Source organism: Durotheca rogersii, assembly GCF_024521655.1.
Source record: "Durotheca rogersii strain YMJ 92031201 chromosome Unknown GGS23scaffold_28, whole genome shotgun sequence".
In the NCBI taxonomy this organism is placed as follows: Eukaryota; Fungi; Ascomycota; class Sordariomycetes; order Xylariales; family Xylariaceae; genus Durotheca; species Durotheca rogersii.
In genome coordinates, this window is record NW_026251259.1 from 223201 (window position 1) to 236065 (window position 12865).

The 12865-nt window shown below is 55.2% G+C and overlaps 5 protein-coding genes across 5 annotated transcripts; 2 read left to right on the forward strand and 3 right to left on the reverse strand.

The window, feature by feature from the left end:
• Positions 1 to 133: 133 nt before the first annotated feature.
• Positions 134 to 1713, forward strand: GGS23DRAFT_614641 (arginase; the record flags this gene model as incomplete). Its single annotated transcript, XM_051520665.1, has 3 exons — positions 134 to 217; positions 306 to 889; positions 1004 to 1713. 3 exons carry the CDS (start codon positions 134 to 136, stop codon positions 1314 to 1316), a joined length of 981 nt encoding a protein of 326 aa, XP_051368536.1. The 3' UTR covers positions 1317 to 1713.
• A 675-nt stretch (positions 1714 to 2388) lies between these two features.
• On the forward strand, positions 2389 to 3682 carry GGS23DRAFT_262688 (uncharacterized protein). The gene is made up of 3 exons (XM_051512372.1): positions 2389 to 2880; positions 2963 to 3237; positions 3304 to 3682. The coding sequence occupies exons 1-3, from the start codon at positions 2681 to 2683 to the stop codon at positions 3402 to 3404; spliced, it is 576 nt and encodes a 191-aa protein (XP_051368537.1). The 5' UTR covers positions 2389 to 2680; the 3' UTR covers positions 3405 to 3682.
• A 163-nt stretch (positions 3683 to 3845) lies between these two features.
• GGS23DRAFT_600015 (uncharacterized protein) lies at positions 3846 to 4237 on the reverse strand (the record flags this gene model as incomplete). Its single annotated transcript, XM_051519008.1, has 3 exons — positions 3846 to 3876; positions 3942 to 4041; positions 4144 to 4237. The coding sequence occupies 3 exons, from the start codon at positions 4235 to 4237 to the stop codon at positions 3846 to 3848; spliced, it is 225 nt and encodes a 74-aa protein (XP_051368538.1).
• A 1111-nt stretch (positions 4238 to 5348) lies between these two features.
• GGS23DRAFT_583806 (glycosyltransferase family 90 protein) lies at positions 5349 to 7935 on the reverse strand (the record flags this gene model as incomplete). Its single annotated transcript, XM_051517293.1, has 3 exons — positions 7854 to 7935; positions 6500 to 7530; positions 5349 to 6448 (listed from the first exon to the last, which is right to left on the reverse strand). The coding sequence occupies exons 2-3, from the start codon at positions 7440 to 7442 to the stop codon at positions 5349 to 5351; spliced, it is 2043 nt and encodes a 680-aa protein (XP_051368539.1). The 5' UTR covers positions 7443 to 7530; positions 7854 to 7935.
• A 2296-nt stretch (positions 7936 to 10231) lies between these two features.
• Positions 10232 to 12777, reverse strand: GGS23DRAFT_262938 (S-adenosyl-L-methionine-dependent methyltransferase). Its single transcript, XM_051512373.1, has 3 exons — positions 12131 to 12777; positions 11884 to 12013; positions 10232 to 11821 (listed from the first exon to the last, which is right to left on the reverse strand). The coding sequence occupies exons 1-3, from the start codon at positions 12629 to 12631 to the stop codon at positions 10263 to 10265; spliced, it is 2190 nt and encodes a 729-aa protein (XP_051368540.1). The 5' UTR covers positions 12632 to 12777; the 3' UTR covers positions 10232 to 10262.
• Between the last annotated feature and the right edge of the window lie 88 nt (positions 12778 to 12865).

The window sequence follows — 12865 nt, forward strand, 5'->3', positions numbered from 1 at the left end:
CAGGAGTTTTACCTAGTCAGCTCCTCGTAACGCACACCATCAAGTGAATCCGTCAGCCGAACTCCCCCCCCCCCCAGAGACGTGCCCAAGATCATACGCATAGGTACTTGCGGGAGAGGAGCGGGAACCAAAAATGACCACTTCGACGGTCAAGTCCAAATTCCTCTCCCACCCGGAGGACCTTGGCGTCGTTGCCGTGGGCTTCTCGGGCGGCCAGGTACGGCTTCTCCCTCCCCTCCCCTCCCCTCCTCTCTACGTATATGGTCTCGGAAGGCTCACCACGACAACCGCTGTTCTCCTCGTAGTGTAAGCCGGGAGTCGATGCCGCCCCATCAGCTCTGATCGAGTCCGGGCTGCTCACTCAGCTGCGAGATGAACTCAACTACAAGCTTCACGGCCACGACACGGTGCAGTCGTACAACGATCTCATCCCGCAGGACGACCCGCCATTCCGCAATATGAAAAACCCCAAGGCCGTGAGCAGTGTTACTCAGCGGCTGTGCGACCAGGTCTACTCACAGGCCAGCAAGGGCAGGATGGTGCTAACCCTAGGCGGCGACCACTCAATTGCTATCGGCACGATCGCCGGCACGGCCAAGGCGGTGCGCGAGAGGCTCGGCCGCGAGATAGCCGTCATCTGGGTTGACGCTCACGCCGACATCAACACCCCCGAGACGAGCGGTTCCGGAAACATCCACGGCATGCCCGTGAGCTTTGTGACTGGCATCGCGAAGGAGGAGAGGCCCGAATACTTCGGCTGGTTGAAACCTGAGCACCTGCTGAACGTGAGCAAGCTCGTGTATATCGGCCTGCGCGACGTGGACTTGGGGGAGAAGAAGATCCTTCGTGACAACGGCATCAAGGCATTCAGCATGTTTGACATTGATCGGTATTGACACCCCGCCCAGCGCCCAGCACCCAGAACCGCCATCCCCCACCGTCCCTACGTTACTGTCGTTTGAGGGGCGTATGCTGACGTATGACGGCACTCGCCGGGGAGCAGGCACGGGATCGGCCGCGTCGTCGAGATGGCGCTCGCACATATCGGCGCCGATACTCCCATCCACCTATCGTTTGACGTTGATGCGCTCGATCCGATGTGGGCGCCGAGTACGGGAACGCCCGTCCGAGGGGGTTTGACACTACGCGAGGGTGATTACATCTGCGAAAGCGTACACCTGACGGGGAGCCTCGTAGCTGTTGACCTTGTTGAGGTCAACCCGAGCCTGGCGCCAGAAGTCGACCGGGGAGCCCACGAGACGGTCCGGGCAGGATGTTCGCTGGTGCGGTGCGCGTTGGGCGAGTCGCTGTTGTAGAGTTACGCCGACGGAGATCCATTCGCCCAACAAATAGCCTCGGGTTGTGTCACGCCCTTTCTTGCCATTGCGCGAACCAGGATCGCGGAGGGTGCGAGACGTCTAAATGATATAGGAGGCTGGCGGGTTTACACATGGGCAAATATAGGTATGTCAGTGCCAGCGGCGACGAATCGGCCGAAGTAACCGTAAAGAGAATCCCTTTGTATTGTCGATGCCACCCGGAGCAACCGCGCAAGGCTCGGATTGGGGGTGGGCTTAGTAGATAGCTCTATCGGCGACACTGCACTAGACGACATGTTGTTGACGCGTAGCAAGAATACATAGGTGTGGGGGTACCGACGGCATCGTATGCCTGCCCTCCCGCTCTGGGCACCCAAAGAAGGGTGGGGGATTTAGGGACTTTCCCGCAATTCCAGAGACTTGGCGACCGAAGTGCCCCAGTCGCCCTGGTACCTACCTAGAGGCAGTACCTTAGGTACCTACCAGCCACCATCATCCATCGCCTTCTCGAAATCCTCTCCTCCCTCCATCAATACTACCGTATCGATACACGAACGCGATGGAGAGGCATCGGCGTCGCGATACCATCACGATAGCATCAACCACTTCGTCCACTCCCGCGATATCCATCGGAGCCCATCGCGACCCTGCGACACGATAAACGCCCGACCCATTTGCATCCCTGCGTACCACCTCGACGTACTTACTCCTCAGCTCGGCCCGCCTGACAGCGCACCATCCCGCGGGGCTGTGGCGCCTACAACCAACCCTCCTCATCCTCTTCCTCCAATTGAATAGCTCTGAGCGCGCAGCTTCTTTTTCTTCTTCTTGCTCTTCCTCTTCTTCGCCCCTTTGGCCTCGCTACTCTCATTGAGTGCCCCGTCGGCCAGGTCGACCAGAGACTTCCCGAATAAGCCGAATACATGACGACGCCCCCTCACCCATTCGATCCTCTGTATGCCCGAGCCACCGTCGCGATCGCCAACCCCCGTCCTTGCCGAGTGTCCCGCGCCCGGGTGGATATCGTCAATTTGGTAACCGGTAACCCGTTACCGAGGGCATCGGTGGATACGACGGGACCGAGTTGGTCGAACACACGACCATAAGCGTCGCGTGCGCATCTGGGATTGTCCGCCGCCGTTGGTCGGGTTGAGCAGACCCTCGACGGCCGAGAGGGGTGTGACGGTCGGCAGAGTCCGTAGGCGGTTGCGCATAAACTGCGCCCGGGCTGCGTGCGCGAGCGATCAAACGACCCAGTACGCCGTCGCCTCCCCGAATCGCAACCGGATCCGACTTCGTGTGATCCCGTTCCCACGTACCGTCCGCAGTGCCTCGAGAAGGCAATAACCCGTCCATCCACGATGGCTAGCATATCCATGGCGACGGGCTCCGGGTCGTCGCCCGTTTACGAGCGCCGTCTGGCCCGCATCCATCGCTACCACTGGCCCGCCATCCAGCTCAATGTCTGGATGCTCGTCATGTTTGCCGCCTCATGTTGCATTATCGGAATCACTGCAACATTCATCAACGTCCAGCAGCAGCTGGAGCTATACGTGCCATGGTGAGTCCGAGGCCGGCTAACAACCCTCGGCGAGTCGCCCTAGCGGCTAGTTGGATCGCGTTTCTAACAAGCGCCGCTCCAGGCACTTCCCATATTTCATCACGGTCGCCGTGTTGATGATCGTCTACATCACGGTTCTGCTGTGGCTGATAGCCCAGAGGCGGCTCCTGCCCTCTATCGTCATCATCGGCTCCTTCATCTGCTTCGTGCTCTGGATGGTCGGGCTCATCGTCATCAGCATAGAGCTGTGGGGCCCCGTCGGCTCGGTGAGCTCAAATTGCAACCTCTTGGTTTGGAGTCAGTCTCCTACCGGGAACAATCAGGCGACGCTGGCCTGGCTACAGGAAAGGTCCATATGTAAGCAATTCTATTCTTCCGCAACGCATGCGGATTGCTTTAAGCTGACGGTCTCCGCCTGCGCAGGTCAGTCATGGCAAGCCGTCTTCGCCTTCGGCTTGATAGGGTGTATATTTTTGCTATGGATCATCGTCATGGCGATACAGGTCTTTTATGACGAGGCGTGAGGGTCGGGCGTGTCAGGGCGAGCAGATACGGAGAAGCCATTACGAATCTGTGTGCGGGTATGGGGGCTGGAGCCGTGTAGAACCGGCGCGCCATCCCTTTGTATGAAGATGATTCACAACGCTCCCTAGTCAAATCTTGATCGGTTACGTATGTACACCTGAGGATTTGGCGTTGAGACAATATTTAATGAATAGAAGTTTCTGTTAACATGGCTAGCTCGCCAGTATTTAACACGATATACTATTCGGATGAAGCCGCTTATTCTTCAAAGTTCCGAGCTCATTAGGAACCACCACCAACTCCTCTAACCCAAGCCCGAGTTTGTTCCGTCTTCGCCGGCCGTGTATCGCCTCTCTCTCCCTCTCTACATCCCGGCCAGGTTGTCAAAAAAAAAAAAGCCATCAACCCACGCCCATCGCTGCCACCACAACACTTATGATTTAGTTGGATATTTTAGGGTTGACTTTTTTTCTGCACCCGGAAAGCGTCAGTATCGTATCCGACCTCCTCCGCGCGGCTGGCTTGTCTACACGTACCCGGTCGCCTTCTCGTACATGCCGCGAACCTTGTCCGTGCCGGTCTCGAGCTGCTGGTCGGAGAGCTTCCCGCCCTGGCGCTTGTTGATGAATCCCGCAACTGTATACGCACGGTCAGACACCCATTCTTCTTCTTCTTTATGCTCGAGTAAGTGCGGGGAGGGGGGGGGGAGGGGGGGAAGGGAGCGGGAGGACGCGGTACCCCTGTCACCGACGTCTTTCTTCTCTCCGGACGTCTGCGCGCCGTTGCCGTGGCTGCTGCTGCTGCCACCCGCGAATTTCTTGAGGGCGTCCATGGTGGTGGTCGTTGGTCAGGGGCGTGGCAGTGGGATTCTCCGTGTCGTTAACGGGGATGCTAAGGAATTATTATTGCGTCTGCCAGGGAATCCCATGCTCTCTCTTTTATACCCAAGACAGCCTTCCCACTTCACGTCTTTGAAGGGGGGGACGGGAGGGGGGAAGCACTGCATTCGGTGGCGTGGAGGGGCATGATGACGTCCGCGGGAACGCCATGTACGTAACTGTGAGACTCTCCGATCTCGATCCCCCCCCCCCTAATACCCACAGTATCGAGCCGCGCTACCGGGCGATGCTGGCGAGCATCTTCGTATGGCTTTCATTTCACGCGCCATAGCTCCAAGGAGATGTTTCCTTGCCGTCGGCTTTTTTTTTTTTTCCTTTTCACTCCATCTCGGTGACATCAACGGTACCCAAACTGAGGGATCGAGCTAGCCCTCCAAAAATACACGTAGGAGCGGCCCGTAGTCAAGATGCGACTGTCCCTGCGATGTGGCACACCTAGAATTAAACATCGACGGTCTAACACCGACCATAACCAGAAAACTTATCTATTAATACACCTAGGGGGGCCTACGTAGATGGATAGGTAGATACCTAGGTATTAAATAAGGTATAATTCCTTTTATTGTTACAGACAAATCGTAGATCCCCCAAACTGACCATATGAATGGAACGGAAATGGAGCAGTTTGTAGGCTGATAGATATTAAGAGGTAGGCACCTAGGTATATATCTACGAACTCTTCTGCCGCACTTCACCAGTCCCAAGATAGGTATTTGCCTCACTTCCAAGCTACGTTTTTTTCCCCCTTTCATCACAACACCGGCTTGCCATACATGTGACAGCTTGCAGACCGCGATTGCCCATCTTTAAACACACAGCCACCCAACGCCGATTCTCCGGGGCCTAAAGACCACGATGGTCGAGCCCATATGCTTTATGCTTTAAATATGTGAGCATTTCCGTGCCACAACCCACCTAAACGCCGTTCTTGCATGGTACTCCGACGGTGTTATACACGGGGACTCGTCGCCTCGCTTGGGGATATACATCGAATCAATCGTCGGGCTACCTTCGTCCGAGTTCTTCCACCCCCCCACCCCCCCTTCACGGTATCAAGTCGTCTGCCCAGCCCATGTTCTCTCTCCTGTCGTCCGAAATCCGGGCGTACTCAAGCAGCAACCGCAATACGTAAATCTGCATGTCCTCTTTTCTCAGCACCTTCTCGGCCCAGGCCTTGCCGTCCATCGCAATCTTCCGTGCCGCACCGTCGTGGTCCGAGACGATGCCCTCATAGCCGTAGAAGTATTGCATAATCCCGTAGAAGTCGCCAAACCGGTTGTCCATCGGCACAAAGTGCTTCCAGGCCACTAGGCGGCTGTCGTGCCACTCGCGCCAGAGCGTGCTCTTGATCGGCAGACTCGTGCTGCGCAGGAACCCCAAGTACCGGCCGGAGAACGAGTTGCCGTCGATATCGGGCAGATACTTGTAGCGAAATTGAGCCGCTAGTTTCTCGCCAGGCACCTTCTTAAAATGCTTGTCGGTGTAAACGCATCGTCCGCCCTTCTGCTTCGGCTCGATTTCCGGATCGCAGAACAAGTCAGTAAAGCCAACGTCCGACCACTGCGTCACCCAGGCGCCGAGGCGCTTCTCCTTCTGCGCCACAAGGTCGTAGGTTGCGCTCGGCAGCTCAAAGTTGACCGGTGGCTCGATGCCCTCCTCCGCGCGCTGCAGTTTTGTCCCGTTGTTCATCGAGACGAATCGGTGCCTCTGGAAGCCTCTCCAGTTCGATTCGGTGTTGCGACCACCAGTGGCTACACCGCGCCAGATCACCGAGTCCTTCTTTTCATCCCAAGACGGGCCGTGATCATCGCCGCCGGTAAACCGCTCCTCTTCGTTCCAGTACATCGGGGCAGGGAGGAGGATCTCATTGTTCGTGGCCAGCTTGCTACCCCCAAACATAGGGAAGAGGACCTTGGTGGCGGATGTTGTCAGAGGGCGGATGAAGATGCCTTCGAGACCTTGAAGGTCAGGTTGGTGGCAGAATTCGGAGGCGAGCGTCGAGTTGGATACGTAGCCCTCATATTGGTGTGGGGTTGCCCACGACGACGAGAAGCTCGGTTTGACGTCGAACGAATCTAGAACTGCAGCCTTGCGAGCGGGGCTGTCGGGAGGGCAGCCCCGGCGAGCGATGAGCCAGTATGGATCTAGCCGAGGGTCAGCATAACGAATACTCCACGACGGTGTGGGGGACGTACTAGTCTTCTCCCAGTCCTTATTAATAGTATGGAGAAGGGACTTGTCGTCAGAGTTTACGGGGGGCGGAAGTGACTTGAACTCCTTGATAATGCTCTTGACCGGACTCAGGACTCGACTCTGTTTTTCTTTCTTCATGTACGCATTGATGTCCTCCCAGGGAACCACAAGTCGAGGTTCGTCCATGGCATTCAGAGCAACGTCCATATCCGGCAGCAGGTGCTCAATAGTCTGGATCATGCCTAACCAGATCTGAGTCCAGAACCAGTCACTCTCAGCGCTTGCGTTGCCGTTGCGTATACTGATAATCATCTCATAACCACTGGCCTCGGTACGGATCGTCAATGGATCAACACCCCAGAAGGGGTTCAGATCGTGGTAAATTTGGTCAAAAAAGTCCTCGACCAGAAGAGCATTGTTCTCCTTGGCGAAATTGTACCACTTGTCGAAGCCGGGAGGGGGATGCCGGCCACGCCGCTTGCGGTACGCAGCAGCAGCTTCGGAAAGTGTCTTGGACTCTTTAGCCAGCAGGTTCTCATAGTCTTTTTCGGCGACTTTGATCAACTCGTCGATCGCGTGCGGAGGAGAGGCCGGCTTTGGAGGGATAGGTTGAGCGGGCGCAGGTTTGGGGTCGTGGGCCGATGGAGGTTTTGGCTCGGGAGCGGGTGCACTGTCGTCGGGGTCACCATGAACCAGTTTTTGATTCGAGGGCGAATTTTGGCCAGGTTGGTTCACGACATCGGGCGTCTCGTGTTGGGAGGAGTCGGGAGAGGAGTATGGGTGCTCCTGGAGGGGATGTCCACCAGGGCTAGCGTAGGAATTAGGGAGTCGGGGTTCGCGGGGGGTGTGGGAGAGGTAGTAGAAGAGGCCCAAGATGAGGAGAGCTGGCAAGGCGTATCGCACGAGATGAGACGGTCGCCTCGGGGGAAATGCAGGTGAGCGCATGGCGAGGATAAGACGTCGGCCACCTCACGACGGGGCCCGGACGTCGACTTGGTCGTTTAAATAGGAACGAGAGGCTCGAGAGCTCCAACTAGAAACAGGTGGCAGGTTAGAGTCAGTAAGGGGCGAGGCGCCTAGCTAGTCGCAAGCCGAATATATCGAAAACAGATTAACGTAGCTAAGGAGAAGGAATTCTGACTCCCAGCGGCCTGGGTAGAAGAAGGAAGAGAGGGGGGGGAGGTGTGTGGATGGACGTGTATGATTGCACGCGCGCGTATAGGCTCCGGTGAGAAGAGAGAAAGAGAGAGGAGAGAGAGAGGGAGCGAGCGAGCGAGCGAGCGAAAGTGAAGTGACCACATAAGAAGAGTGGAGGCCGGGAGGTAAATTTCACGGCACTGGAATCGGGTAACTGACTACGGATGGTGTGACAATCATTTAGATCTAACTGTCAAGTTGTCGTCGCATGGTCGCTCCAACGAGAGGGAGAAGTCAGCTTGAGGATGCGAAAAATGACACAGTAGAGTGGCACGCAGTGGGATCTATATCCATTAGAGAAATTCTGACAGCCCACTGTCCCACCACCCACTGCACCTGCAACTGCAACTGCAACTGCAACTGCACGCTTTCCCTCCTTTCCCTCCTGCCGGTGGTACATAGCGATGTGGCTGTGCGACTCCGTACACTACCTCAGCTGGTTACTGACTAAGGTCGTGAAAGGCACGTACACGGTACCTTAGATTGTGAGGTACTTAATCTCGGTAAGAGGCAGCTGCCGCAGGTACCTGCCTACCTGTACCAGCACCTACACGTCAGATAAGTGTATGAGTAAGGTAGGAGGTACCTAACCTACCTGAGGTGTGTGTGCGTATTCTAAGTACACGCTGGAGGTACCCGCCTACCCTGCCCTGTGGATGGCGCCGCCAGCTGTAAGCTGAGTGCGAGGGTACTGGGTACATGAATCAAGCCATGACACGAAGGGCAGATTACGCAGGGGCGTTTAAGCATCACGTACGTACGTACCTACCTTACTACCTACCTAGGTACCTAGGTAGATCATTACTCATATGCCGCACGCATGGGAGATACCTAGATACGGTCAGGAAAGTGCTCCGCGCCAGCGTAGAGCAGCCTCTACCTATTATAGTAGATTGAGTTACCTACGGCTACCCCTGGTGTTCCAATGGATCGGTTCATGTTGCATATACGATGTTAGGATGCCTGTCAGATAAGCCAGCAACCCCATTCTAAATACGACGTGAGATATCACTACGCAGTCAGGATGTATATATAGTTATATGCACAAATCACGTGGCTGGATTGTTAAATGCCTCCTGTGATCTGAGAGTTGATGACATCTTGATACCGCCTACCTTGCCTGGGTACCCGGATGTACCTATGAGTACCTACTTAAAGTATGAGTACTGGTCCATCGACCCCGCCTGCCGGATCCAATCTATACACATAGTACAAATGCGCCTACGTACCTTACACATATACAAGTGCCCATCCAACGTATGGAAGTCTTCCATACTTCATGCACGAGATGCCCCATATAATTTAAGCGAGTCCCAGCCTGCCGGGCTTACATCCTTACGTGTTCACTACCTACCATGGAGTAAGTTACCTATCTTAGGTGCCTACATCGGTTAGCCAGGGAGTCGGTCGGCGTCTGTGCAGTAGTCCTTGTAATCTATTGAATGAGCGGCAGTATTAGCGCCTTAGCGGCAGTAGAGCTGAGCACTTACCTGGTTCAATGAAGGCCTCCACGCTCTAAGATAATATAAGTACTCCTACAGATTCCTAATGCATACCCATCCAGAATCCCCACACCTGGTACCATCAGAGCAAAGTCTCATTTTGTATGTACACCTTCAAGGTAGTAACCCCAACGTCTGCATAAAGACCATACCTCGGGCACCATATTTGTCCTATCATTGTGGAGGGCTTAGGTGTGCTCCTCATCTCTCACCTACGCGACTTATTTACAGGAACATGTGAAGATGTGGGAAACGAAAACTTAACACTAACCAGGAGAAATCGTGACGACGACGGAAAGCTTGAGAACTCAAGATGAGTAAGGTGTCACGGCTACGGCCCGGGCGATCCCTGCTTACTGCAGGTCGTTTTCAACACTTGATAGAAGCATTTGCTTCTTATGTTTTCGAATGAAAAGGTAATAAGAGATGGCAGTGTATACCTGGACTCCTAATTTACCCTTTTCATACGAGTAACAAACGACTAACTCCTCCATCGCCCCTACGTCATAGTGCTCATAGTACAAGTATTGGTGTATCGCGTACAAATCACGGACCAGTCGGATATCATACATATATCAACAGCCGTACCCTAACTAGGTAGTCGGAAAATTACATCGGCGGTAATACCAACTGAATGTAACTGTGCAGCTAGCTGTCCAAGTTTCGTGTTCAAGCAGGCTGCCGTTAAGCATTCCCCAGTGTGCCTATTCAAATAAATCACGCAACAGTGCAGGTGTGATCTCATTACCGCCTTGTGATAACAACCTGCTGCTGCTGTAAATATGCTGCAGGGGACAGTTGGCCCAGGTAAGTGAGTCGAGAAGAGTGCTCATGCGGGTAACCAAGAGTTGCAGAATGGCGCTGCGGGTGCTTATTCCTCGATCTAGCGGAGGTTTATATTGCCTGGTAATGAGTATTTTAAAGCCGCCTTGTCCATCCGCAGGGATCCCTTGCAGCTATATAGTAGCTTGTCTAGCCATAGGTATAAGAAGCCTCAGGACTTAGGTATCCCGACTTATGACTCATGGCGGCTGAGAGAAATAGCCGGATATATCAGGCTGGGCGGTCACTCTGTAGCAATAGTCATGACGTTGTCCTCCTCTGTCGGTTCCTCTTGAGTTCGGCCCACGAGCTCATAAAAATCAGGACGGAAAGGCCATTCCATCCAAATTTCCAGGAGTTCCTCCCACTGTCGTGCATTGACCATCCTAGGGGTTAGAACCGCATAAGCAGATTTAGAAACTACGCCCCCACGGTCTGGGTCCCTGGCACTCTTCCAGCGAGGTATGATGTAGTCAGCAGCACCGGGCGCGAGCGCGTCCAGTCCTTGGCTCATGGGAAGGGTGCTGTGAGCCATCAGCGACCTCACAATCAACTCGAAGCAGTCACCGGCGCGGCTGGACTTAGTACCCATCTGACGCATCAGCGGATGGACCTCCTTGGGCTGGATGTCGATAAGACTACACGGAACATTAGGGAGAAATTCTTCCCGTTTCACCTTCATCGCAGTGTAGGCTCGCCGGTCCCAGTGAAGCAACGGTGGGTCCTGAGAAAAGTAGTGGAGATTATCCTTGTACGTGCAGAATTCTTCGACAAATGGGCCGGGATACTTCTGCGTCTGGGCTTCCCATTTCGCCTCGAGCTTCTCCATCTCCTCAGGGGTGGCCGAGCCAGACTTGTAGCATGCGGTGATGGCATCCAGCCTGGATTTCAGATTGAGCATTCGCCGGTGTTTCTTATCTTCCCAATTTGACCTCCATCGATATCCCAGCATTCTCTTGTAATCATCAGAATCACGGTCCAGGGCTTGCTCGCGGTGCGCCGTCTCAAGGCCGAGGAGCACCTCTTGGAACGGCCTCTTGAAAGCCGGGGGGTTCGACGTGGGGTCTGGGACCTTATTGGACTTGCGCGCGGCTTCAGCGTCATTGAGCTCGTCGGGCACCCTACCGGAAGGCATCTGCATCCCGGAGGCCTTCATCCGGTCCCACGCGGCGAGGCTGCTGTTTATATCGATGTTGTTATCGCGGACGAACCAGGAGTGTCCCACCCCTTCCTCACCACACACCTCCCTCACCCACTCACAGGACAGCTCGCCGTCGATCGCGAGCCGTTTGCGCTTCTGCATCATCTTAGGGAGCAGGCCATGCTTATCGTCGGGCCGCGTCCACACCAGCATCCGAACCAGCCCGTAACGATGAAACAGGCTACTAGTTTTGATAGCCTCGATGAATTGGTAAAGTATGAGCAGCGCCACGGACTCAAATTTGTTGAAGCGTTTCCTTGGGTGGAAAGCGAGGTTTGCTGTGACTAGCAAAGTGTCGTTGCGCTGGGTCTGCCCAGCCGCGTCGGCGGCGGCTTGATGAGGGAAGTATTTGGGCGTAAGAATCGAGTTGAGCTCTCGCCAGACAATCCCAGACGTAGGGGTGAGAAGTGTGCCGGGTCGGTCAAGGAGAGGTTTGAGAAACGGCTCGTAGACCTTGGCGTCCGGTTCCATCAAGATGTGTGACCGCGGCTTAAGGTAATCATGCAGCTTCTGGCTCCAGATTCCGGCGCCGGGGTAGATATCGAGGATATCACAACCCTTGTGCCGGTCCAGAGTGGGGCCGATATATGAGAAGATATCATCTGCGCAGCGCCTAGGTGTCAGGAAACAGTGCGGAGAATAGCAGCTCGCATGTTTTGCTTACCGCAGAGCCCCTCGCTAACGACGTTTACCCTGGTCCCGTCGGGCTTGTGCCCCTGCGCGGCCTTCGCGGTCTTTGCGGTCTTCGCGGCCTTCGTCTTCGTGGTCTCTGCGGTCTCTGCGGTCTCTGCGGCCTTCGCGGTCTTTGCGGCCTTCGTGGTCTTCGTGGTCTTCGCGGCCTTCGCGGTCTTCGCGGCCTTTGCGGCCTTCGCGGTCTTCGCGGTCTTTGCGGTCTCTGTGGCCTTCGCGGCCTTTGCGGTCTTTGTGGCCTTCGTGGTCTTCGCGGTCTTTGCGGCCTTCGTGGTCTTTGCGGTCTCTGCGGCCTTCGCGGTCTTTGCGGCCTTCGTGGTCTTCGCGGTTTTTGCGGCCTTCGTGGTCTTTGCGGTCTCTGCGGTCTCTGCGGTCTCTGCGGTCTCTGCGGTCTCTGCGGCCTTCGCGGTCTTTGCGGCCTTCGCGGTCTTTGCGGCCTTCGCGGTCTCTGCGGTCTTCCCGGCCTTCAAAAGCGCTGCTTCCTTAGCCGTTGGATGGACAAACATGTCCTCAATCCCTCTCCTGTACCGGCCTTGTCTCCAGGAAGCCCATACTCCCGTTTCCAAAAGCTTCACAGCTACCGGGCCCTCAGCCCGCAGCTGGGCTTTCTCGAGGACTTTGAACGAGACGGCGCGACTCACAGGAGGCCGAGACGGCCGGAGGAGGAGACGGCGAGGGAGAGGAGGGAAGATCCTATACACATGGCTGCGGATGCAAAACATGTGCAATGTGTGGTACGGGGTTGGTCAACCCTAGAATTCGATTAGATGAGAGGATTCGACAATAGAACAGGACCATCTATTAAGGAAGCACAATCAACCCTCGTTCTTTTTTTTTCTCAGGTTTTCCCCCGTGGTTCCATTTAGCGATAATTTTCTGCCTACTGCGACCGCTAAGGATATACCTAGGTACCTACCTGTACCCACCTATCTACATACCATCCCCTGCTATTGAAA

What these genes read in the sequence shown, in the direction of transcription:
- GGS23DRAFT_262688 (XM_051512372.1), top strand. Translation starts at nt 2,681, where the DNA reads ATGGCTAGCATATCCATGGCGACGGGCTCCGGGTCGTCGCCCGTTTAC. An exon ending in CTGGAGCTATACGTGCCATG is followed by an intron (nt 2,881 to 2,962) that starts GTGAGTCCGAGG and finishes GCGCCGCTCCAG; the next exon opens with GCACTTCCCATATTTCATCA. An exon ending in GCTACAGGAAAGGTCCATAT is followed by an intron (nt 3,238 to 3,303) that starts GTAAGCAATTCT and finishes CCGCCTGCGCAG; the next exon opens with GTCAGTCATGGCAAGCCGTC.
- GGS23DRAFT_262938 (XM_051512373.1), bottom strand. Translation starts at nt 12,631, where the DNA reads ATGTTTTGCATCCGCAGCCATGTGTATAGGATCTTCCCTCCTCTCCCT. An exon ending in AGGCCACAAAGACCGCAAAG is followed by an intron (nt 12,014 to 12,130) that starts GCCGCGAAGGCC and finishes AAGACCGCGAAG; the next exon opens with GCCGCAGAGACCGCAGAGAC. An exon ending in CGTTAGCGAGGGGCTCTGCG is followed by an intron (nt 11,822 to 11,883) that starts GTAAGCAAAACA and finishes GGCGCTGCGCAG; the next exon opens with ATGATATCTTCTCATATATC.